The following is a 25824-nucleotide window of genomic DNA, read 5'->3' on the forward strand; positions in this document are numbered from 1 at the left end:
GGCTCAGTTGGTGTCATGATATAATCCTTACACTGACACAGAGCAACACTGAACACAAATACACACACACATTCAGACTTAGTTGGTGCCATGATATAATCCTTACACTGACACAGAGCAACACTGAACACAAATACACACACACATTCAGACTCAGTTGGTGTCATGATATAATCCTTACACTGACACAGAGCAACACTGAACACAAATACACACACACATTCAGACTCAGTTGGTGTCATGATATAATCCTTACACTGACACAGAGCAACACTGAACACAAATACACACACAATTTGAATTTCGGTAGTTGGGTTGCATCCGGAGAGGTTAAATCCCAATCTACAGGGAGTGCAGAATTATTAGGCAAATGAGTATTTTGACCACATCATCCTCTTTATGCATGTTGTCTTACTCCAAGCTGTATAGGCTCGAAAGCCTACTACCAATTAAGCATATTAGGTGATGTGCATCTCTGTAATGAGAAGGGGTGTGGTCTAATGACATCAACACCCTATATCAGGTGTGCATAATTATTAGGCAACTTCCTTTCCTTTGGCAAAATGGGTCAAAAGAAGGACTTGACAGGCTCAGAAAAGTCAAAAATAGTGAGATATCTTGCAGAGGGATGCAGCACTCTTAAAATTGCAAAGCTTCTGAAGCGTGATCATCGAACAATCAAGCGTTTCATTCAAAATAGTCAACAGGGTCGCAAGAAGCGTGTGGAGAAACCAAGGCGCAAAATAACTGCCCATGAACTGAGAAAAGTCAAGCGTGCAGCTGCCAAGATGCCACTTGCCACCAGTTTGGCCATATTTCAGAGCTGCAACATCACTGGAGTGCCCAAAAGCACAAGGTGTGCAATACTCAGAGACATGGCCAAGGTAAGAAAGGCTGAAAGACGACCACCACTGAACAAGACACACAAGCTGAAACATCAAGACTGGGCCAAGAAATATCTCAAGACTGATTTTTCTAAGGTTTTATGGACTGATGAAATTAGAGTGAGTCTTGATGGGCCAGATGGATGGATTGGTAAAGGGCAGAGAGCTCCAGTCCGACTCAGACGCCAGCAAGGTGGAGGTGGAGTACTGGTTTGGGCTGGTATCATCAAAGATGTTGAGTCAAGCTCAACTCTCAGTCCTACTGCCAGTTTCTGGAAGACACCTTCTTCAAGCAGTGGTACAGGAAGAAGTCTGCATCCTTCAAGAAAAAACATGATTTTCATGCAGGACAATGCTCCATCACACGCGTCCAAGTACTCCACAGCGTGGCTGGCAAGAAAGGATATAAAAGAAGAAAATCTAATGACATGGCCTCCTTGTTCACCTGATCTGAACCCCATTGAGAACCTGTGGTCCATCATCAAATGTGAGATTTACAAGGAGGGAAAACAGTACACCTCTCTGAACAGTGTCTGGGAGGCTGTGGGTGCTGCTGCACGCAATGTTGATGGTGAACAGATCAAAACACTGACAGAATCCATGGATGGCAGGCTTTTGAGTGTCCTTGCAAAGAAAGGTGGCTATATTGGTCACTGATTTGTTTTTGTTTTGTTTTTGAATGTCAGAAATGTATATTTGTGAATGTTGAGATGTTATATTGGTTTCACTGGTAAAAATAAATAATTGAAATGGGTATATATTTGTTTTTTGTTAAGTTGCCTAATAATTATGCACAGTAATAGTCACCTGCACACACAGATATCCCCCTAAATAGCTATAACTAAAAACAAACTAAAAACTACTTCCAAAAATATTCAGCTTTGATATTAATGATTTTTTTGGGTTCATTGAGAACATGGTTGTTGTTCAATAATAAAATTAATCCTCAAAAATACAACTTGCCTAATAATTCTGCACTCCCTGTATGTTCATTCTAATTCCGAGGCAGTATTGCAAAATCCAACATTGATCATTTTTAAGAATAAGGTTGTTTTTGTATTTTGAATGCCCCTGGAGGGTACCGGATTATTTTTGATAATCCAGACTGGAAAGTTTAGTAAATAACCCTCGTCCTGTAAGGGACAAAACCAGTTCTTCTATACCAACATCTTGGAATGTTGAAAGACAAGGGATATATATGTAGACTGTAAACATTTTACCATCTATGATGTCTGCAAAGAGCAAGGAATATAGAAACTAAAATGATAAACATGTGAATGCGTATATTTACATTTGAGTAAATTACATAATTTCATTTTTAGGATTCCTTATTCTTTACTCTATATACCCGAAAATACTGGTTTACCCTATATTTGTAATATTTTTAAACTAAATATTATGGTAATAAAAAAAAAACACTGGAATAAGGAGGTTGTTGTGAAGATCTGTATGCTGACAATAATTAAGTGATGTCTTCCATTATGTCTTTGGACTAATGAATATTTACCAAGACTGGGCATTTTGGCCAGCGCAGGGTGCTCGGGTGTGACCTCTTGTAGGAGATGTGTCATATAGTTGTACATGTGCTGTTAAGGTGACATGAAACAGCTGATTAGCCCAAATGAAAAGCACATTATTTATTCCAGCTGTGCACACGCAAATAGCCAAAAACAATCATTCAATTATTTATTTTTCTATTGTCACACCACAAAAGTTTCTATAGTACCATCAATACATATTCAGTTCAGCCGGCGACAGCAAAAGCCTTACCATTGGCACAAACTAGGTTACATGGCACCTAATCATATTGTTGGATTTGCTAAGACTCTGTGACATGTTTGACCTATTGATATTAATCAGGCAAAAGCTTGATATGAATGTGTGAATTCCGCTGTGACAAGTACACATAATTCAGATGAAATGTTTGTGTTTGTTTTTTTATGAAATCTTTAATGCTGGTTCATTTAACACAAACATTTAAACTTACAAAAGGCAAAGGGCACATTGTCAGTCATGGAACTGGACTAACCCCTCTATTCCTGCTGATTTTTCCATTTGTAATACATTTCTTTACATGAGTACCTTAATGCACGGGTACATCCTGAACAACTTTATCTTTTACAAATTGTAGCTCCAGCGTGGAATTTATTTTCATAACTCTGTACAAATTTCTACTTTATTTCATATTCTTTTATTTATTTATTTTCAATGCCTCCGGAGCTTTGGCATTTAACGGATTACAAGTGTCATTCCCATGTTACCTTTTGTAAGAGGACTTTTGCAAGACCCATGTTCTTAGGTTTTGTAAACCACAAATATTTCAAATAACGCAAAATAGTATATCGTCTATATATCATCAGAGGTCAAAACAACAATCACATATCAATCTTTAATATCTTACAGTGGCACAGAGAAAAAAATAATAAATGCATGATTCTCTATTCTAGAAATATACTCACCAAGTTCAAACAACAGTTATTGGCTGAAAATATTTTAACAAATAACTTAGAACTTAGAATTTTTAAGGCATCAACTGATAGCTTATGTGCAACAGATAAATTATAAATAAAGAATGCTCATCTTAAGCTAATAAAAAAAACTAGGTCTCAGGAAACCATCTCTAGGTTTCTAATAAAGTGCTTTGTATCAGTCATGCTAATTAAAGATAAGAAATAAGATTGAGCCTTTCTGCAGGGCTAAGCTATTTTGCCGAGCTCTGCAAGATAGCTCTTTTAAAATATTGTAAGCATTTTTTTATTTTATTTTTTTGACGGGGAAGATCTATTGTTTTTTACTGTTGGAACATGCTGTTAAAGCACAATTTGCAAAGGACTTTTCAAATACTCCCACAAAATGTATTGAGGTGGGATAAAGAACATTTTTACTCTTGAATTACACAAAACAAATCCAGCCAACTAATACCAAGACTTGAAGTCATTCTGTTTAGAATCTCCATTGAATAGTAATTCTGATTTATCAGATTGTGTTTAATCAACCCAGAATTTCAATTACAGCTATTTAGCAACGAGCATCTAGCTGTTGAATGAAGTCTGCATATCAATGTGCTAAATAGACGTCCTTTTCAAAATATTTAAATCCATGATTGCCTTGTAGCCAAAACATTTCCCATAATTGAATTATGAATAAATCTTGCAGGCAGCTTTAATTGGGTAACATTAGATTTATATATTTATTGTCTTATTTAATCCAAATATACTTAAACACACAAAATATTTTCTTAGAAATCTCATCATAGTTCAGTGAGAAGACCACAAACTTTTTTAGAATAATCCATATTCAACCATGAGAAGCCAAAAGACATTAATCCATCGATGACAGAAACAAAAATGATCTTCAGATAAAAGAAGGTGGAAGGCTGTCTATTGTCCACGCCAAGGATGATTGTCACAGAATTCACAGAGGGAATACCAGAAAACCAGAAAAAGTGGAGTACTGCCAACCTCCAACCAGGTTACCTTTCTCCAGTTTTAAGTAGACCTTGTCCTCTTTTTCTAGATGGAGCAAAACACCATTGGTAGCTGCTTCACGGGTTACGTCTTTATCCCCAGCAAAGGCTGAAATGACTGGTCTTCCATTAAGCATCAAATTTACCTACAGAGGAAAAATCACTCATGTTCATTTTTTTCCTTTAAATTGACCCATGATTAATATTTGTTAAGCAGTATGCACAGTTAAACCAAAGTATCACCATGTTAGCAAGGATTCCATATTTTAACATTGTCTATCATGATACTATATCTCACTGTCTACCATGTGATTAAAGATGGAACATATAGTTGTCAAGCCTAAGACTTGTATAGCAAATTTTAAAAATGAATTTATCCCCTAGAGAAAACTGTATAATACAACAGACTGACAGTCAAGAAACCTATAGAGAATTTTCAAATAAAAATATTTTCACTTAACTAGAAAATGGGTCATACACTGTAATATAGGGTAAAGAATATGCAGAAAATATTAACAAAGGCCAAGGACAACGTCTGGAATTTGGGATGTTTGACAAGGTAATTGCATTTTCTAAGTTGCCAAATCAAAATGGAAACATTTCGATGATAAGATATTTTTCCAGGTTGACCTACATTTTTTAATTCCCTTGTTAATTCTCTACAATTCTTCGCTTAGAAAATAAACTACAAAATGTCACCTAAAGTAAATTTAAGATGGCCTTCAGCAGGCCCTGCAGGCCATCAAGAAATGTCCAGTGGGCAGAGATGGCCATTTGCCGAGGCCATCAGAGGAGATCAAGGGATCCACCTGGCCGGCCCCTACTGGGCTGGCGCTTGAGAAGTGCGGGTCCAAAGAGCAGTATCCAAAGTTACCCATACACTACAGCCAAAATTTCCCTCACATAAAATACAGCTCCTAACACTCACAGAAATACCCACTGCAGTCCCACTCCACGTACAGTACACCACTTACCACCCTCTCCACACACACTACACTGAAAATAGCCCATTTAACAGACATGCAACTCCTCAAGCAGCCTCCCCACACATACAAACTGAGACATTCAATTCCACAAGCAGAATCTCCACATACAAAATCTCACAACAGCCTTCCCAGATACAGGCATACACAGCGCCACAGCTAGTCTACCACACACAATACCTCAAGCAGCCTTCCCCCCAAACATGCAATCTCCCAACAAGCCTCCAAACGGATACAAATTCAGAGCCTCCAAACGCATACAAATTCAGAGCCTCCAAACGCATACAAATTCATTGTCCTCTAATATTCTACTCATTGAGACACCAGAGAAATGTCACAAGCAAACAGGGCTCTGCACATGAGCTGTGTTGAGGGAGCATCACCCTGACATGACCATTATATGTGTGCATGCCATTACTGATGACACAACACAACCCTCTCTCCCTCCCTCCCCCATATTGGGCTGCTTTGCCTTTAAATGCCCAGTCTAAGTTTTTTGTCCCAGTCCAGACCTTGCCGTCAGTATACTCTTTCAAGGACTTTTAAAGTTCTAGCTACCTGTCTTTTACAAATGTTGTTCTCTAAAATAGAGCATGTCTATGAAATAAAATATTTTACATTTTATTGGATTTTGCCATTGGGGGGCTTTCAGCAAACAGCATATTTTTGAAATGATTTCTGGAAAAGAAAGACGTTTCCGGCATTTTTGTAGATTGTAGGTATATTGATTTTAAAAATGCTCTGTTGCGGAGATTGGAGAATGATTGAAACAAGCTAGAAATAAAACAAGATGTGTTCTATAGATCTGGATTTGTTTGTGTTATTAATATAAATAACAAAAACTGTATTATAAACATCCATGTCTCCTGCTCAAATATATTAATATTCCATTTGCAGTATATGAAACATTGAGAGGAAATCTCTGTGACTTGTATCACATGCAGATTTATATATAAACTGTACATTTTAGGACCCGAGAAAGCATTCTCAGAAAGTAGGATAAATCTGGCATTTGAGTGCTAGTTAGAGATGAATGCATTCTTTTTTTAAATTGTATCATCTCATCAGTAACTTCCTACTGTTTTTTTAATTAATAACTATAAGGTTTAAGAATGAAGACCTCATTTTTCAAATGACTTTTACGGTAAAATGCAAAATGTATTTCAGGTTTTTTCCTCTGGCGTTTCAGTCTCTGTGTGGTTACCCCACCACCCCAGCTGAAGCATTACAAAGCTAGCGTGCATATGCTGCAAATCGACGCACTGTGCCAATCAGTATCTCCTCAATGCCTTTCCATGGGGAATATTCAGCAGAACTGAAACCAGCAGCAGTGCAAACACTGTTTCTCAGAAAAGGCAGACTTCACACTTCTCAGTCTGCACTGCAGGTAAAGGTTCTATGCCCTAGAGCCTCTACATTAAGTTGTAGTAGTTCTGGTACCTAAAGTGTCCTTTAAATTTCTTGTTGAAGGAAACTGTCTTTCTAATTTTATATATTTATAATATTTAAATTTGAATTTTTAGAACAAACCCAGTCAAAGTGCTAAAAAAAGGGACAAAGTTTAATAAAATTAATTATCCATTCATTGTTACAACTGTTATTATAAAACGAACAAACTAAGGGCTTGTTTTCATGCTTGTTTCCCTTATTTAATGTCAAGCCTGTAATTGCTAAATTGGCAGTTGCTATCGTTAGCAATTACCAAATGTTTTCATTCTGCAAAACGTGGCGTTTAACAACAAGTAGTTGTCGAAGCCAAAACCTTAAAGTCTCCCATAGAGATTACTAGAAAACACTAAATGCTAAGTAAGGCACCTTGAACGTTTCATTACACCCCCAGAGTGTGAGTGCCTTTAAATAATCATTTATTTATATGGTTCAACAATATTACGCTATTTTATATAATTCTTTCTCCAGATATCAGCCGTCATTCCAATGCTAGGTAATATGATTTTTTTATATAGCCAATTTTTATGCTAGGTGATAAAATGTACCATCTGTGGCTGGTACCTAAACATTCTACATGCCCCAAGTAGGTGTAAACATAGAAAAACAAGTTAACAAATGCATACTTTCAAGACATCATACATCAATAAATTTAAATTATACCTATGTACTTTTAAGCACAGAAGCCTGTCTGCAAGCACGGTGTATGTAATTATTAATAAAGATCTATTAAATTAACAAGTAAACTGTATGGAAATACTAATGGCAGTTAGCTCACTGTTATAGAAATACTAATGGCAATTAGTTCATTGATTATGGAAATACTAATTGAAGGTAGCTCACTGATTATAGAAATACTAATGGCAATTAGCTCATTGATTATAGAAATACGAATTGAAGTTAGCTCATTGATTATAGAAATACGAATGGCAGTTAGCTCACTGATTATAGAAATACGAATGGCAGTTAGCTCACTGATTATGAAAATACGAATGGCAGTTAGCTCACTGATTATAGAAATACTAATGGCAATTAGGTCACTGATTATGGAAATACGAATGGCACTTAGCTCACTGATTATAGAAATACTAATGGTAATCAGGTCACTGATTATGGAAATATGAATGGCAGTTAGCTCACTGATTATAGAAATACTAATGGCAGTTAGCTCACTGATTATAGAAATACTAATGGCAGTTAGCTCACTGATTATAGAAATACTAATGGTAATTAGGTCACTGATTAAGGAAATACGAATGGCAGTTAGCTCACTGATTATTGAAATACTAATGGCAATTAGCTCATTGATTATAGAAATACTAATTGAAGTTAGCTCATTGATTATAGAAATGCTAATGGCAGTTAGCTCACTGATTATAGAAATATGAATGCAGTTAGCTCACTGATTATGGAAATACGAATGGCAGTTAGCTCACTGATTATAGAAATACTAATGGTAATTAGGTCACTGATTATGGAAATACAAATAGCAGTTAGCTCACTGATTATAGAAATACTAATAGTAATTAGGTCACTGATTATGGAAATACTAATGGCAGTTAGCTCACTGATTATGGAAATACTAATGGCAGTTAGCTTACTGATTATAGAAATACTAATGGTAATTAGGTCACTGATTATGGAAATACGAATGGCAGTTAGCTCACTGATTATTGAAATACTAATGGCAATTAGCTCATTGATTATGGAAATACTAATTGAAGTTAGCTCACTGATTATGGAAATACTAATGGCAATTAGCTCACTGATTATGGAAATACTAATGGAAATTAGCTCACTGATTATGGAAATACTAATGGCAATTAGCTCACTGATTATGGAAATACGAATGGCAGTTAGCTCACTGATTATAGAAATACCAATGGCAGTTAGCTCACTGATGAGGCCTTACAAGGCCGAAAGGATCTTCTTGGTTTGCTGTATCTCTTATGGACTGCCTTTTTGGGTAGGATCAATCTGATATGCAAATACCCTAGGTTCTCTTTGTTTAAACTCTCTGGTTTAGAACTGAGCGGGGACCCACCGAAGGGCAAGTTATTTGAGCTGCTGTCCGCTCTTAGTACTCCCTTGCACCCGTTATTTTTACTCTCACTAATGACAATTTACTTAGATGATTACTAGTGAAGTTCACCCATACTGAGTGAATCTTTTGCAGTTTCCCCTTGGAGTTGATTTGGTAATTAATTAAAAAGCCAGTCTTTTCTCTTGACGTATGTCCAATCTGCAGAATTATGAACACTAGACTTGGAGTTTTGTTTCATTGTAAACTGCAATTCTGACAATTTTGATCAGTCGTGTCATCGTACATATTTCCTAACTCCAAGTCGAAATGCAGCCGACTCATGAACCAAACCAATCGCCTAATCACTGAGCATGTTTGATTTGATTTGTGATTCTAAATTCACAGATTAAGTAAGAAATTAGCAATAACGGGAAAAAGGAGGATCAGTAAAACAATCTATATTTATATAGTAAATCTTTAATAAATATGTCATATGTAATATGTCATAACAAACTTACTATTGCTGGTGAGAGTATAGATATGGATTCAGAAAGGGTTTATTGACTGCCTTTGCAAGGTAGAACTGAGAACTATTGTAGTGACATCATTCAGCACAAAAAAATAATCTATTCAAACATTCCACATACTAATGCTAATCTCTGCTCTTATAGAACCATACACAATATAACCATTTCAGGAATATATTGATTCCCAAATCAAAAGAGAAATCGGAAAGAGCTGCTCACCTTTTAATTCCCTCTAAATATGAAAAACATTGATCACTAGAGATCAATAATAAGCTACAAAACTGAATTTCAGTCTATGTGATTAGTGGAACAGTGGAATTAGTAGTAATGTATTCTTAATACATTTTATTACAATTAATTATTCTAATTAATATAACAAAGAGGCAAGCTTTGCCGTATTTTCAGTAAACATTTTTAAATTGATTACAGATACTGAAATGTTTGTTCACAAAGGAAATCTTTGTTTTGTCTTTCGAAAAAAAATTTAAAATGTAAACAATTAATGTAGAGGAAGTAGAAATGAGTGACCTCTGATAAGGGAAACGTGTTTTTACACAGCTGGAGAAATAATCAGCTTGGTATGCAGTCTAAAAATCAATCAGTCGCCTCCTTTTATTCTGTAACTCGATGATAATTTAATGAAATGTTAAAAGAACACAAAACTGTCTTCCTAACACTATAGGATGCTTTAGCACCCCCCCCCCCCCCCCTCATTCACTGACACCCCCTGGCAAAATAAATGGTTAACAATCTTTTTACTTCCCTGGTTCTAGTGCTGAGGTCACTCAGTGTTAGATTGCGCTCTTCTTCAACCGATGAGGGAAACCTATTGCGCATGCGTGGCAAGCACCATGCACACTTTAGGACTTCCTAATAAGGAAGCATTGAGTTAAAGCTTTCCTATAGGGTTTTGCATGTCCTCCTCATTTCGCGGAGTCAAACTGTGAAACTGCAGGAAGTGCCATCAAATGAATGTCTGGTATATAGCCACTAGAGGCACGTTGCACTGCAATGTAAACATAGCAGCTTCTCTATAAATGCAATGTTTGAAGACAAGGACCACGTCCATGAGGCCTAGAATGTTCCTTTAACTGATATTCCTTCCTGTTAGTGTATGGTATTATAGAGTGAGCAATTTGACAGGGAAGTGGGTAGCTCAGTTCTGCACAACACATTACACATATTATCCATTAAAGGAACATTATAGTGTCAGGAATACAAACATTTGATCCTCATTCTATAGTATCCTACAACCTATAGATTACTGCCTCCCTGCACCCACGCCGGTCTCCTTCCTGACATCCCTCTCCTAGATTGAGATGACTAAGATTAATGATCTCACTAATTCTAGTGCTTCGTCATAGGGAAACATTGGACGGCTAGTGCACATGCGCAGCAAATTGTCGAGCTGCACCAATCAAATCCTCTCTTTTCTCTGACTGAGGAAAAACAGAGTATTTAGCAGCATCCCTTGAAATAAAAAATACTTTAATAAATCTTAGTAAAATGATAAGCCACTCGATAATAAATAATCTAAGCTGGGTGTCGGTGACGTGGGCTTTAGCTTGTCTCATATGATGTATTAGTGTACTTTGTGAAACTAAGTCTGATACTTTGTAAATAAAGAGTGAATGCATACACCCCGGTAAATGTGTAGTGATTTATTTCTTGCCTAAGGTTCTATCTGGGGACAACAAGGTAGGTTCAGGAATGGAACCATGACAAAGGTTACTTCCTGGCTTAGTCTGATTGGCTGACTTCATAAATGCTCTGACGTACAGATACAGAAACTGATCAGACAGACACAATCTGGGACTGTACTGAGATATTGCTGACAGCCTTGGGGAAATTATAAGGCGATGACGATTATGATGATGGGCATGATTATAAGCGGTAGAAGAAGAAACAACAACAACACGTATCTAGGTAACCAAGGAGTCTATAGTCATCTTTTGTCAGTTGTAAGGTATGTTCTTGGCGTTGTTATATTATCAAACTGAATCTTTCTATCTATCTATCTATCTATCTAACTATCTGTCTATATATCGATCTATCTATCTATCTATCTATCTATCTAACTATCTGTCTGTCTGTCTGTCTATCTTTCTCTATGTCTGTTTGTCTGTCTAACAATACTGTTTATCTGTGTCTGTCTCTTTGACTATCCATAGGTCTCTCAGTCCATCGTCTATCTTTCTGAACACTTTAATAAAGATCTTTTGATTAACTAATTAGCTACCTGCGAAATACATCTCTAAACTAGCACACGGTATTATCAGAAGAAAAATGAGCAGTGCAATTCATTGTCCAATTCCAAGGCTATTTAATAATGAATCTGTGTGGGTTCTGAATGAAAGAAAACACATAATTGGTGCACTAAAGAACATTTATGTCAGCAATATAAAAAGGAATATATGTGAATATCATGTTCCCCATCCCTCAGCTTTCAAAATTCATGGTAAAACAAGTCTAGTAATTGTGCCGGCAAAGTTCTAAAGGCAGAGCCAAATTCATGGAAACCAATAGAAAGTTATTATTTATTCAATTTCCTAAATTTGCCCACAATTTCCTCTTAACCTTAACTGTACATTTCACTTTTATATATATTTATATTTTGTTCTAAATTAGGCAAATACAGATATGTTCGCATCCATTCCATTTTTTTGAGTTGGGTTTATTTACAATTCAGAATCTTGTATTTTAATCTTTTAAAATGAGGAAAATGACAAATATAATAATGTTTTCATGAGTCTATTACTGTCATACATATATTCTAGTCTTTAAACTAAACATGGTTTAGAACTCTGATGAATGTTAAACATTAATTAAACTGAATTCCGTGCATTGGAATGTGATTCATGGGCGGCTCATTTTGCAGATGTTTCATGATCGAATATTGAAATCACTTAATCAGTTTCTAAAAGCAACACATTGGTCTAACAGAAAGCAGTATTTAGGTAGAAGTATACAATCATTCTTGAAATTCAGATCTGTTGCTGTCTTTTGCACTTCAGGAAGCACTATAGCTAAGTATTTCAATGTCATAGTGTATATGAAGGACTCCAGGTGCAATTCGTCCTAATTTGCTGAACATATCATTTAATTCACAAAATATAATGTATTTCATAATTTAATATATTACAAAATACAATGTACGTCCCATCAATAATTTCATGGTTATGTAAATATTAGCTCTGGGTAGTTTTGACTTGAGCCAATTTAATACTAATCTATAATCCTGTGATCTAAACCAATGGTGCTGGCTTGTTGTGAGTAATTTTCTTTTATGGATGTAGATAAAGTTTATTTATTTATTTGTTTTTAAAGATTTTTTTTTTTTTTAAATAAAAAAATTTTTGTCAGCTATATTTCTACACATGCTAGAGAGTAAATTAAACAGCCAGGATCTTCTATAAACTATACATAAAAATATTGAGGTTCTGTAAGAAATCACAGATCTCTCACCCTCCGTCTGATTCCATAACATAGTCTAGAAATTGGACATGGACTCTCAGCAACTCCTTGTCTTCCAGTAGCTTTCCACGGAAGTATTATTGAGCAAACCCATTTAAATGATGTCACACACAAACGCGTTTAGTAATTTATTATTCTAGTCCATAGAGCACAATGGAAGTTCTGGCTTTTACTCTACTTAAAAATAAATTTTAAAAATCTCATGCAAATAAATGCGAGCTGATGTTGACTTCCATCCACTTGAGTGAATGATTTGCTTTTATTTATTTATTTTAATTAATAAGAAACCGTGAGCCAATATATTATGAATATATTATGACATTGTGCATGGTTTATTGGAGGCATACAGCATACAACTCCTGCTGTACATCTCACAACTTCCCCTTTCAAGGGAGAGACAAGGGGGTGGAGTTACAAAGCAAGGGAGATTTGCCCTAAACCCAGGTAACTGTCTTGGTGTTTCAGATTAATTTATGCACCTGTAGTACGAGGGTAATGCATTTCATTTTCTTTGCTTAACAAGCTAGAAGTGAGGTCGATAATTTGTATACGGGAACAGCACCTTTAAAATTACAACAATAAATTGACACAGTTTGCTGCTACGTACCTGTATCGTTTGGCTCTGGTAAACCTTTATAACGTGAAAATTGAAACTGTAAATCCCTTTTCGAGGTGCTACAAACACAGATTCCAGGGTGAAAAAATTGCCAACATTTACTAAGATCTGGAAGAAAAAGAAACAAACGGTTTTAAACTGCAAAATATGTTTGATTGACTTTTGGGGTACTGTACACTAAAGTGTGATAATGTCGGTCACTTGTATGTTTTTTTAAAGAAACCTCAATCCTTATATTTTGAATCAATATGCCACAAGTGACACAGACATATTAATAAAGCACTGGATAAAATAACTACAAAAGTTAAGATTTTTTTCTTCAATTTATCTCCTTACTACATCACAACAGTTATTATTATATAGTTTATTATTACGAGAAAGGTCCAAAATACTTTGCAACAGATTGTGCATCATTTTGTTTTACGGAGGTTTATCACAAGCAAATAATCATAATTCATAGAAAACATTTCCATTTTATCACGTTAGCTGTCCACAAAAACTTTATTTATTTATTTTATTTGTGGGATTGCCTTGGCATGGTCTAAACAATAAAGAATCTCCCAAATTGCCATCAGTTTCATAAACAATCTTTTAAAATATTTGATTACAATTTTGATGCAGTCCATTGACCACGTATTATTGTAATAGCAATAACTGCAGGGATTGTATTACCTAATTGCTAATGTGTAGATAATTTGAGACCATGCCACATTTAGAATTGGTAGTAGACCTGAGTTTGTGAATTTGATCAATTTTGGCATTAACTTTACAAGTTACTGTTTAGTGAGTAATACACAGAACGATGCTAATGTTACCTAAAGTTTAAAATGAGCGAGGAGAAATCCGTATAATTGTGAGATATAATATACATCAAAATCTATTTTCTTACCAAAAATAAAAAGTATATTTATTGCGAAACTGCTTTGTATGGACTGAAATAATGACACAATTAATCTGAATGTTACATAAAAATAAGTGTTGGTTTTTTTTACAATGATGAAAAAAATCATCCTTCCTCTTGGTACTTAAAGTGTAACTAAAATAATGATTTGATATTTTTCCTAACTCTATAGCCAGCGCTGTTAACGTCGTTATACCTAAGGATCAGCTATAAAATCCACGCATTATGAAGATAATGGAGTGCAAATTAATTGTTCTTGGCTGTAGTTAGATTAATTAGATTACAAAGACAGACATTTAATTTGCTTGTAAACCCAGAGCTGGTACCATGCAAAGCAAGTTCTCCAATATGCTGACTATGTGAATAAACATGTTTGCATCTTTCATTGGAAATCGCGCCAGCACAGCGTGCATCTGCTTAGTGTTGGGTGATCTCCACAAGGCAGGCAGCATGCTGAGCCCAGTCTTATAACTGAATCCAGCTCTTGTTGCACCTTTCAGGAAATGATCTAATGCTATCAGTGGGGAATTCATTAATTGCTCAGTGTTTAGTCATTTTCAGAGATTTTGCTCTTTTCATACACCGAACAACGCACATTCTCGCTACGTAGATTGTATTCACTAAACCGTGAATTGTGGTAAACTGAAAAGCAAATTGCAAAATGAAAGTTAAAATAGCCCAAGTCGTGACTGTTAGGGATTATTTTTATAATGCAGCTATTAAGGCTAACAATTTGAAATTTAGTTTTCAAGGTCACAGTAATTGACAGTTCAGTGAATAAACCTTGTGATTAAAATAATGGAATAGATATGAGCGTGTGTCTGTGTGTGTCTGTGTGTGTCTCTGTGTGTCTGTGTGTGTGTTTGTGTGTCTGTGTGTGTGATTGTGTGTGTGTATCTTCCAGTTTGATTTGATTAAATGTGCTTAAATACCTGCAATAGATATTGTGAATCAGTTGACTTAATTCCCCCATCTCCAGTTCCAGTGAAGAACACTGTGCTGTACCTCTGCTGTAGTATTCTGTCCCTTTAAAGGGGTACATATTTTAATATGACAATATTACATTTCACACCTCAATTACATGAGCTCCTGACTCTTTCAATGGTCTGTTTAACCCAAACTGGAATCGACATCAATACATAACTTTAAATATTTGTTTTGAAGACCTATATCCAGGAATTAAGAATATTTGACATCAATAAATTTGTAATGAAATAAACAAACAAACAAAAACAAAACACACAACCATTAATTATTATATGACCTCACTGCGCACAATTAATCCCAGCAGATAGGTTTAAAAATGATAAAATAGAGTTTAGGTGTTACTGGGGGTCTCAGAGGTTCTCAAAGGGGGCATAGTGGACTTAGTCTTTGACAAGCTCCTATAATTACTGTAACATATTAACCCCTTAAACACCAATGGCATGCCTGGTGTCTCATAATAGAATAATATTTGCTAAACCGCTAGCACTTAAGGGGTTAAAGAGCACCTATATTGCTTTAAGATTTCCAATATAGTTAACTCTGTAATCTTTCAACAGAGCCCTGGTAGCAATGATTTTACCTAACCTGGCCCTTAATGGGTTAAAGGACACCTATAATGCTCTAACTAATCCCTAATAATTTGCAAAGTTCCAGTTTTATTAACCTCCTAATGACCAGGCTACTATTCATGTCAGGATAGGAATGGTTTCCCTGAACCCCTGAGATTTAAGGGGTTAAAAATCACATAAACTGTCCTAACCTCTTCCCAAGTGGTTAGAGTCACACCTGTGGCTTCTCAGTACAGTGATATTTCATAAATCTCTCAGATATTCAGAGAGCAGTAAGAGAATGCAAGGAACCCAGATACATTCTTACCTGGTCAAAGTAGATTATCCTAGTTTTGTTGCTCATTTCTGAGGGTTCATGGTTGGTGCTTCTCACGGCAGAAAATGCCACCTTGGAGTTAGCTGCCCTCACTGAGATCCCAAGAGGTGAAGAGGAGGAAGATTTGGAGTCAGTGGCAGGATTGGAATCACAAACTACAAGACATTTGCCTTCCAGGACAATGGGTTCAGTGTCATTCTGAGCTGAGACAGGTAAAGCATGCACTGCTATGGCAACAGTCAGTATCAGCACCCTGGACAGCTCCCTGCAGGACCCCATGCTTTCCAGGAGGACCATGATTCTGTGGTGTTCCTCTCTCTAAGCCCAGCTTGCAGATGCACACTTTAAAAAATGCACAGACTCACAGTCCCCCAATTGCCCCCCTTCTCTCCAAAAATGAAAAAAATATCCTTTTACTTTTTGTCCTGTCCACTTCCAAAAAAACAAAATAATATTCTGCTCTCACTTATCCTCTCTTGTTACCCCCCACTCAGCATCCAGGAGTCCTAAAGTGAATTATTGATGAGGGAGCCCAGAAAGAAAGTGAGCTTTGGATGTTGCCATGATCCGCTCTCTCTGCTGCTGTCTGGATGCAGTGCTGGATTGATTACAGAGGTAGATCCTCACTGCTGCCAGAAGCAGGCATCCTGTGTCTGACTTCATTGCCAGAGAGGCTGCTTGCTGCCATTCCACAAAGCGTTCTGAGATAAGAGAGCAGCAGTGCAGCCCTCAGCCAGATGAACTACCCCAAACTATATAGTGATCAGCTGGGGGTGGGGGCAACACAGACAACGTGCCACTTAGCAATTCAAGAGAGATGCAGCCTTAGAAACCAGGTGGTGTCTCTACTTCTATCACAATTCTGCTACTTTTCAGGGGATACTACAAATTCAACAGTGTGTGGCCAGACAGACAGACTGGTAGACAGACAGACTGATAGACAGACAGACTGATAGACTGATACAGAGACAGACAGACTGATAGACAGACAGACAGACTGATAGACTGATACAGAGACAGACAGACAAACCGATAGACTGATAGACAGACAGACTGATAGTCAGAGAGACTGATAGACCGATACAGAGACAGACAGACAGACTGTTAGACTGATAGACAGACTGATAGACTGATACAGAGACAGACAGACTGATAGACAGACAGACAGACTGATAGACAGACAGACTGATAGACTGATACAGAGACAGACAGACTGATAGACAGACAGACAGACAGTCTGATAGACTGATACAGAGACAGACAGACAGACTGATAGACTGATAGACAGACAGACTGATAGTCAGAGAGACTGATAGACCGATACAGAGACAGACAGACAGACTGTTAGACTGATAGACAGACTGATAGACTGATACAGAGACAGACAGACAGACTGATAGACTGATAGACAGACAGACTGATAGACTGATACAGAGACAGACAGACTGATAGACAGACAGACAGACTGATAGACTGATACAGAGACAGACAGACAGACTGATAGTCAGAGAGACTGATAGACTGACAGACTGATACAGAGACAGACAGACTGATAGACAGAGTGACTGATAGACAGACTGATAGACTGATACAGAGACAGACAGACAGACTAACTGTATGGCACATAAACTGGAATTTTACCTTTATATAGTACAATTTATATTTTTTGTGTATAATTATGGATTTATGTCAGCGTCCATAAAAGATACATTGTTGAGGGAAATTGAGATAGAATTTCTGCTAAGTCATTAAGACTGATTATCTTAATGAAATCTGAAATGACCCAGTGAAGACTGATGAAATTTAAAACAATTATCAGTCCTCTCCCTGAAACACTATTGACAAACTATCTATGAAGATTAATGTCTCCTCCTTTTAGACCCTAGCGCTACCTAGTGGAGGTTTTAGGAACTGCGGTCATTGCATCTCCAGTGTTCCATCATGTGCAATGCTTTGCAGTTCTGTCAGATGGAATGATTTGTTATCCAGACATTCTTAAAGAGCTTTATGTGTGTGTTTTACTTGGATGTATTATGGCTGATGGGAAGGCTATTTCATGAAACTGGTTATTTTTAGGAATCCACCAGGAGCTGCACATTTCGGATCAAAGTACCTGATCTGGAAATATCACTGAAGTTTTGCATTTCTGCCTTTTTTATCTGGAATTTTCAATTCCCAAACTAATGAATAATCCTGATATTGTATCCTATATTCTACCTCCAAATACGACCCAGTTCCTTTCACTCTTTGGAAAAATCACTGCTGTTTGACAAATAAAAACAGATGGGAATTTCTCTACTGAACAGTGCATTGGGGTCAGCTGAAAATAAGATAGCAAGGTAACTGCATTCAATAAAAATATCGTATCTTAATGCTTTCAATATTTAGAGGTCATTCACTACATAAAAAATTAAAAAATAGTCCAACAAGTTCCAAAATCATCAATAGATAAGTAAATGAATAATTTAGTTCATCGTAAAATGAACACAGCGTAAAGAACAATATACACAAACTTCCTCTATAACAGAAAGTCATGGGAGTTGTAGTTCGGCAACATGGTGGGGGGGGGGGGGGGGGGTGATTGCTCTGGAGAAATGACCAAAAACCTAAAGAGACAGAGAAAACATTTGCTTCATTTCACCAAACGTTAATACAATAATAAAGAAATGAATTTGTAGGAAAAGGGAAATATTAGCCTTACTGGGCTACAAATAGCCCTGGGGTCACAATTCTATGACAATAGCGTAAAAATAAGATGCATTATAATCAGAAAGAAGCATGATGACGTGAGACGCTGAGTGGGCAGAGCGCCGAAGAAACTCGGGTGTAGTGTGACTCGGAAGCAATGTCTTGGCTTCAGCTCAATGGAGTAGCACCCAGCGGATTCAGCTCAATGGAGTAGCACCCAGTACCCACGCCAGAAAATATTGAATTTAGGAGTCTTCACTATTGGCCATGGTGTGATTAAGATGTGGGAGCCCGGACATAATTATGGGGTTTGGTCCTAAACATAAAACTAAAACCAAAGGATAAGGTTTTATGGTGTATTTCCCTGGCCATTAGTTATCCGTGTCTCTATGTGCTTACTAATCAGGGAGTGAAGCTTCAGTTGCGCACCTTAGGTCTTATGGTTTCTGGTATCCAGGACAATAGCTGAGGGGCCCTAAAGCTGACAGGGTTAAATTGCAGAATCAATACAGTGGTAAATGCTCCACGGAGTAACAGCAACTCAGGCCACACCCAAAAAGGATAAAAAAGAGACTCTGATCATACTAAGGAAAAATACAAAATAATAGTTTTAATTTTTTCTCCTCAAGTTCTCAAAAAATGAAACTCAGACTAATAATTCCACTTCAATGCAGATGGAGAGTGTGACCAGGAGTGGTCCATATTTAACTCAGCAATACCTAAAGCAATGCTTGGAGACTCAGTTAAATCACTTAAAAAAAAAATACACGATCATCATTAAAGAGGAAATTAAAGAAAATATCCTATCTATGGGGGTAAGAGTAAAGGCAATTGAGGAGAAAACAGATTATTTAGAGTTTGAATTAAAAACCTCCAATAAGCAGCTACAGAACTTGAGGGGGAAGGTGGATGCATTAGAGTAAAACATTACAGACACGGAATATTGGTCATGCAGGAAGAATATCCGTGTAAGAGAATTCTCTGAAAAGATCTCACAAACAAAGTTGAGAAGATTTCTCCTTGTCTGTTTGAAGCTATGGGAATCCAGGAAGCCCAAGAAGAGGCAACAATCGAGTGGGCAAACAGAACTTTCAAACAGAGTAACATAGATAAGGATCTCACCCGAGATATCATCGTTAGGTTCTCGTCATATTATGTAAAACTAAAAATTGAAAGGCTTTGTAGAAGTTAGGATAGGTTCCGAGAATTAAAGTTTTTTCAGGATCTCTTGACTATAACAAGAAATAAGAGAAGAAAATAAAAAGTTCACTTAGTTTTTTTACTGAGGTTTTGAGCGGAAAACAGATCAGATATAACTGGGGGTTCCCTCTAAGAATTTATGTTATATGCCGAGATAATCCATCCACCTCACAGGTGGGGCATATCAAGATGCTGATTAGACAGCATGATTATTGCACAGGTGTGGCATATCAAGATGCTGATTAGACAGCATGATTATTGCACAGGTGTTCCTTAGGCTGGCCACAATAAATGGCCACTCTAAAATAGACATGATCACGGAGGACCAGCATTCTACACTGCAGTGTAAATATATCCAAATAGTTCCAGTGTCATGGTCAGACCATGAATCGGTCATCCTGAATATTCAACATGGTTTTAAGAAAAACCCACAAACCTGGAAACTAAATGATTCTTTGTTATTAAACAAAGAAAATTGAGATAGTTAGTTAAAAACAGGAGAACATTTTTTTAATAAGAATTTAACAGGATATGTAAGTCTCCCGATTACGGTGGTGCACTTTCAAAGGCGTAATAAGGGGTCATTTAATTAAACTAGAGGCTCAGAATGGCAAAAAGAAGCACGAGTAGTTAGCTTCTTTGTATGTTAAATTGGCTGATTTGACTATGCTAAATAAGTCAGAGACCAATGAAGAAAAAAAAATAATAAAATAAATTAGCCAAATTAGGAAGGCTATATGTGACCAGTTGAATATTAGAGCAAATAAAATCATGGTAAAATCAAGACAAAGGTGGTATTACCTCGGTAATAGAGCCAATAAGATTTTATCAAACTAACTTAAAATCTAGAATTTTTGAGATTATTGATGAAACAGGAATTTGCCAAAGCCCTAACACTATTGCGAATGCTTTTAAGAGGTTTTATTCAGCTCTATACAACCTGTATAGGAGTGCAGATATCTTAGATATAAAAAGGTATCTAATTTAATCTAACTTAACGCAGATTTCAAGGGAGCATAACAAATGGTTAGATTCCCCTATGAAGGAAGAAGAGATCAGCAAATCAATCGACAGGTTATATCCCAAGAAGGCCTCGGGACCAGACGGGTACTTAAATCTCGTTTATAGGAAATTTACATTTCTGATCACGCCTCACTTAACAAATATCTTTAACCTAATTAAGGTAAATAGAACTTTCCCGACAGAGATGCTGAAGGCAGCAATAATTCCCATCCCCAAGCAAGATAAAGATAGGACTAGGATTTCAAACTATCGGCCGATTTTGTTAATAAACATAATAACCAAAATGTATTCCTCTGTTCCTCTGTAATCACTGAAATAATGAAATATTATATCTCCCATATTATACACCAGGATCAGTCAGGGTTTATTAAAGGTAGGCAAGCAAGTGTTGAAATACTTGTACAGTTATAGATTTAATCCACTATGTAACAACTCATAATACTCCATCAATCTTTTGGCCCTAGATGCCGAAAAGGCCTTTGACTGGGTCAACTGGCACTTCCTCGAAAGGCCCTTAAAGCCCTTAACTTTGGGGAGGAGCTAATTGGCTCGGTCATGGCCTTATATAAAGCATCAGTTGCAAAAATCAAAGGATAGGGAGTCAATTCCTGGTCTGTAATGGAACTCATCAGGGGTGCCCATTGGCACCTATGTTATATATCCTATCGTTGGAACCTTTGGCATCTAGAATTAGGATACAGGAAAATTTGAGGTATCAAGACAAGTAAACGAATATGCAAGTTAAATCTATTTGCGGACGACGTCCTGTTGACTCTGACTGACCTTGAAATATCATTAGAGATGGTTATGGCAGAGGTGGATAAATTTGGGGAGCTATCAAACAATGAAATGAATATTGAGAAGACACAGGCTATGCCAATAGTAGTAGATCCCGAGACGCTTGCTAGGTTGACTGACAAATATCCTTTTTCAAGACAGAAGCCCATTTGAAATATCTTGGCATACTTAACCCCAAGAATATGGGGCGGATACTAAACCTAAATTATTTTCCCTTGTTTGATGAGATGCAAAGGCAATTGGGTGAATGAAAGGCTTTTTTAGGCCATCTATATTGAGCAGAATAAATCTTATAAAAGCCTATATACTCCAAAGATGGTTACACCGTCTTGGAATGATACCTATATCGATACCTGAAATCTGATGTAAACAGTTCCAAAGAATAGTAAGTAAATTTATTTGGATCAATAAAAAGCCTAGAATAAAGGTAGAGGCTTTATACAGAAATAAGGACAGCGGGGGTGTAAGTCTACCCCGCATGGCCGGGTACGCCCAGGCTAGTATGCTCGCCCATGTATATAAGTTCCATTGTCCTTCTTCCAAATTGGAAGGCTGGTACGGGATAGAACAAGAGCTCTGAGTAGTAAGAAGTATGGAGAGTCTACTGTGGATGGATCATGAGCAAGTAAATCAGCATATTAAAACCTTAATGAACAGTATACCTGGGAAGTTATTTAAATGTTGTCTCACACTCAAAAAAAAGAAAAGAGATAAAAATTGATATAATTAAAGCGGTCCCTATCTATATACTTGAGGATCTGATTAAGGACCTGGCTTAATCATCATCTTTGCCAAATAAAAATAATATTAAGGTTAGAGATTTATTCCGGAGGAATACATTTAAAAATATTGATCAACTTAATCAAGAATTTAATATTCCAATAAACCAATACCTAAATGTTTTTAGAATTCAATGTTCTGTAGCAAAAAAATGAAATAAAAAATGGTAATGAGGAATTTATTCTGCAAATTGAGAAATGATTAAGTAATGACTTTCAACTGGGACTACTTAATAGATGGTATCAAATAGTTGAGAGCTTGGTTCCTGTGAGGTTTCCCAGAGCATGGACCAGATGGTCATTGGAGGTGGGGATAGGACGGGATTGGAAATTGTGGTCTAGCAATTGGAGTTTCACTAAAAGATCCACACATTATATTAATATACAGGAACTCCATTTCAAGATTATGCTCAGATGGCTTATTGTCCCTCAAACTTTTAATAAGTATGACCCATCGACCCTTAATGTGTGCTAGAGATGCATGGAGTAGTTTACATATATGGTGGGTGTGTAAACATATTCAGAAAATCTGGGAGGAAATTTTGGGGAGAATCTCAAGTCTGAAAAATGAGGAAATTAATCCTCAGTCAAAAATGGCCTTACTACACTGTGGGTTAGAGACTCTACCAGCAGCCAGGGGAACTTTGTTATACATATATTGTTGGCTATGAAGTTGAAAAAAAAAGAAGACTCATTAAATATCAAAGTCTCTTAGAATATAATTTAGACTGAGAGATCTATACCCCAGTCTTGGAAGATACAAAATGTTGGACAACAGCTAAGTACGTTTAGTCGATACTATTAGATTTAACTTATTTAACTTCTATTAACCCCTTAAGGACCAAACTTCTGGAATAAAATGGAATTATGACGTGTCAGACATGTCATGTGTCCTTAAGGGGTTAAAGGGAATATGGATAACAGTAGATTTAAAGATAAAACAGGTAACAGGATTGGCCAAGTGAAGGGTTCAGGTGAATGGTTACTTTTTGAAAGGGAGACTAATGGTATGTAATATGTAACAACCATACAGGTGTGCCTAAAACATAGCTTGTATCATTTATTTTTTAAAATATGCAACCCAATCTCCCTATATGTTGTCCAGCTGTAACTAAATGGATTATCCAGACTGTTTCAAATGTGTCCAGAGGACTAAAAAGGCCAAACAAATCTACATAATCTGTGTCTGCTCTATAGAGAGTAACCAGAATCATTATAATGTGAAAGAAAGTAAGAGTGTGTCTGTATCGCCACATCTAGTAAACAGTTACCTCGGCAATGGCAGAACAAGCTCGCCATAGATGGCCTACATCACTGATCTGTGTATTGCTATTTGTTAGTTGGCATGAAATTAAAGGAGCTCTAGAGTCCCCTAGTTACTGTTTAAGTGACTGCCTTCCTCTGTGAGGATTAAACAATATGTTTACTTACCTTTTCGCCCACTCTGCACAGCTCTTTCCATGGCTGGCCCTGTCTCCTTGGCTGAGGTGACCAAGCTTGATGATCCCAATCCAATGCTGTCTATGTTATAAATAGGTCTCAAATTAATACTATCATTAATACTATCATGTAGGGATTTACTTATCCATAAATCGTTTAGCTATTGACAGCACTGGTTTAGCAGTCGTCTTATCTCCCCCCTCTTGTTACAGCTATTAGTGATATATAATATAGTATCACTTCTATTACTTGGGAATACCCTGAATACCCTGATTATAGCAAAACAGTATTGCTTCAGCATTAGTGTTATTATGTTTACACTTTTACAGCTTGTATAAGTAGTCACAGAGTTTTACTCGCTGTATAGTCTCCACTCACTCCTGTTGTTTATATTATTTTTCTTTTCTATATTTTTATTCTAGATTTATTTATTAAAAGTTACTTTTTAAGCCTATAATCTTCTCAGCAAATCATACACAGGTAGAGTGGCATTTGTTTTCTTTTTTTGTATATTCTTTATCAAATTAATACAATTTCCAAATCATTCACTGCTATCAGAAAACAACTTTCCAAAGGATTTATCTTTAGAAGTCACCAATAAAGTCTATGTGATTTTTTTTTCTAACATTATTCAGTCATTTGGAAAGCTTATTACATTGAGGCTCTAATGTGCATTCATGTCTCCCCAACTGTATGTCTGCTTGTGTTATCTTCGTGCATTCAAATTCCGTTATTTTCAAATCCCAAGTGTGACGGGATCTGGTAATCCTTTATATCCCAATGTCATTATACACTCTGAATCTTAAACTGTTTCCAGTTTTTTTAGTTTCTTTTTTTTTACATAGATGTGTGGCTGAAAGAGTACAGACAAAAGACAGTTCAAAGATATTGATGAGCTTCCAAATGGTGAAATAACCTTGAAATCCTGGCTACGGGACATGAATGCCACCAGTTGCCACATGAGTGGGTCCTAAATCAAATTATCTTCAACACATTATTTAAATTAATTCTGATTGGTTAATCTGACTTTACTTTCGAGATGTCAACCATCTCACATGCCTATTATCACCAACAGACAATTCCTAAAAACATGTTATACATTGGATATAAAGAGGGCACAATAAAACACTACATTCAACTTTTATAAGTAACTTATTATACTTCCCATTTATTCAAGCACCTAAATCCAAAGATAAAAGAGTGATATAAACGTGTACCAGGGACTTATGTCAAATACCTAAACTGTATTAAAAATAGAAAAAGGTCATGTGTTCCTCAGTTCATGTTGTATTAAATCCATCATTCATGTTAAATATGAGCTATTTTAAGAAATAATAGTTTACCTAAAGTCATAGTTTATAACCAGAAATGTGGGACGCAAATGAGTAAACAGTGGAACAATGTATCGATGCTGTCTCTGTGTGCTCTTTGTTTATTGAGTCAATTTTAATCTCATTTAGTTAAAGATCTTACAAGTCTAAATCGTGGTGGTTGGTTGAGTTGGATTGCAGCAATGCACTGGCATGAAAGCAGTAGTAAATTCTGATAGATCAAGAAGCAAAGAGAATTTATCAAACATTGTTTGTCTCTATGGTAGTTTATTCTCTCCTGGGAAGGTAGCCCTTTTGAACTTTAATCTGAGATATACAGCATCTACAAGATCGAGATGATGCCGGACCCAAACCAACAAGCATCACCACATGA

At 36.5% G+C, this 25824-nt stretch overlaps 1 protein-coding gene across 1 annotated transcript; it reads right to left on the bottom strand.

Annotated features, from left to right (window-relative positions):
• Positions 1-2844: 2844 nt before the first annotated feature.
• On the bottom strand, positions 2845-16906 carry CBLN4 (cerebellin 4 precursor). Its single transcript, XM_063425688.1, has 3 exons — positions 16184-16906; positions 13411-13527; positions 2845-4496 (listed from the first exon to the last, which is right to left on the bottom strand). The coding sequence occupies exons 1-3, from the start codon at positions 16487-16489 to the stop codon at positions 4299-4301; spliced, it is 621 nt and encodes a 206-aa protein (XP_063281758.1). The 5' UTR covers positions 16490-16906; the 3' UTR covers positions 2845-4298.
• Between the last annotated feature and the right edge of the window lie 8918 nt (positions 16907-25824).

The sequence above is a fragment of the Pelobates fuscus genome, chromosome 6 (genome assembly GCF_036172605.1).
Source record: "Pelobates fuscus isolate aPelFus1 chromosome 6, aPelFus1.pri, whole genome shotgun sequence".
Lineage (NCBI taxonomy): Eukaryota > Metazoa > Chordata > Amphibia > Anura > Pelobatidae > Pelobates > Pelobates fuscus.

Bases quoted from the DNA above. Each gene is read 5' to 3' on its own strand.
- CBLN4 (XM_063425688.1), bottom strand. From the start codon at position 16,489: ATGGTCCTCCTGGAAAGCATGGGGTCCTGCAGGGAGCTGTCCAGGGTG. The intron at 13,528-16,183 runs GTAAGAATGTAT...TTTTTCTTCCAG, and splicing joins GGATAATCTACTTTGACCAG to ATCTTAGTAAATGTTGGCAA. The intron at 4,497-13,410 runs GTACGTAGCAGC...TTTCCTCTGTAG, and splicing joins ACCAGAGCCAAACGATACAG to GTAAATTTGATGCTTAATGG.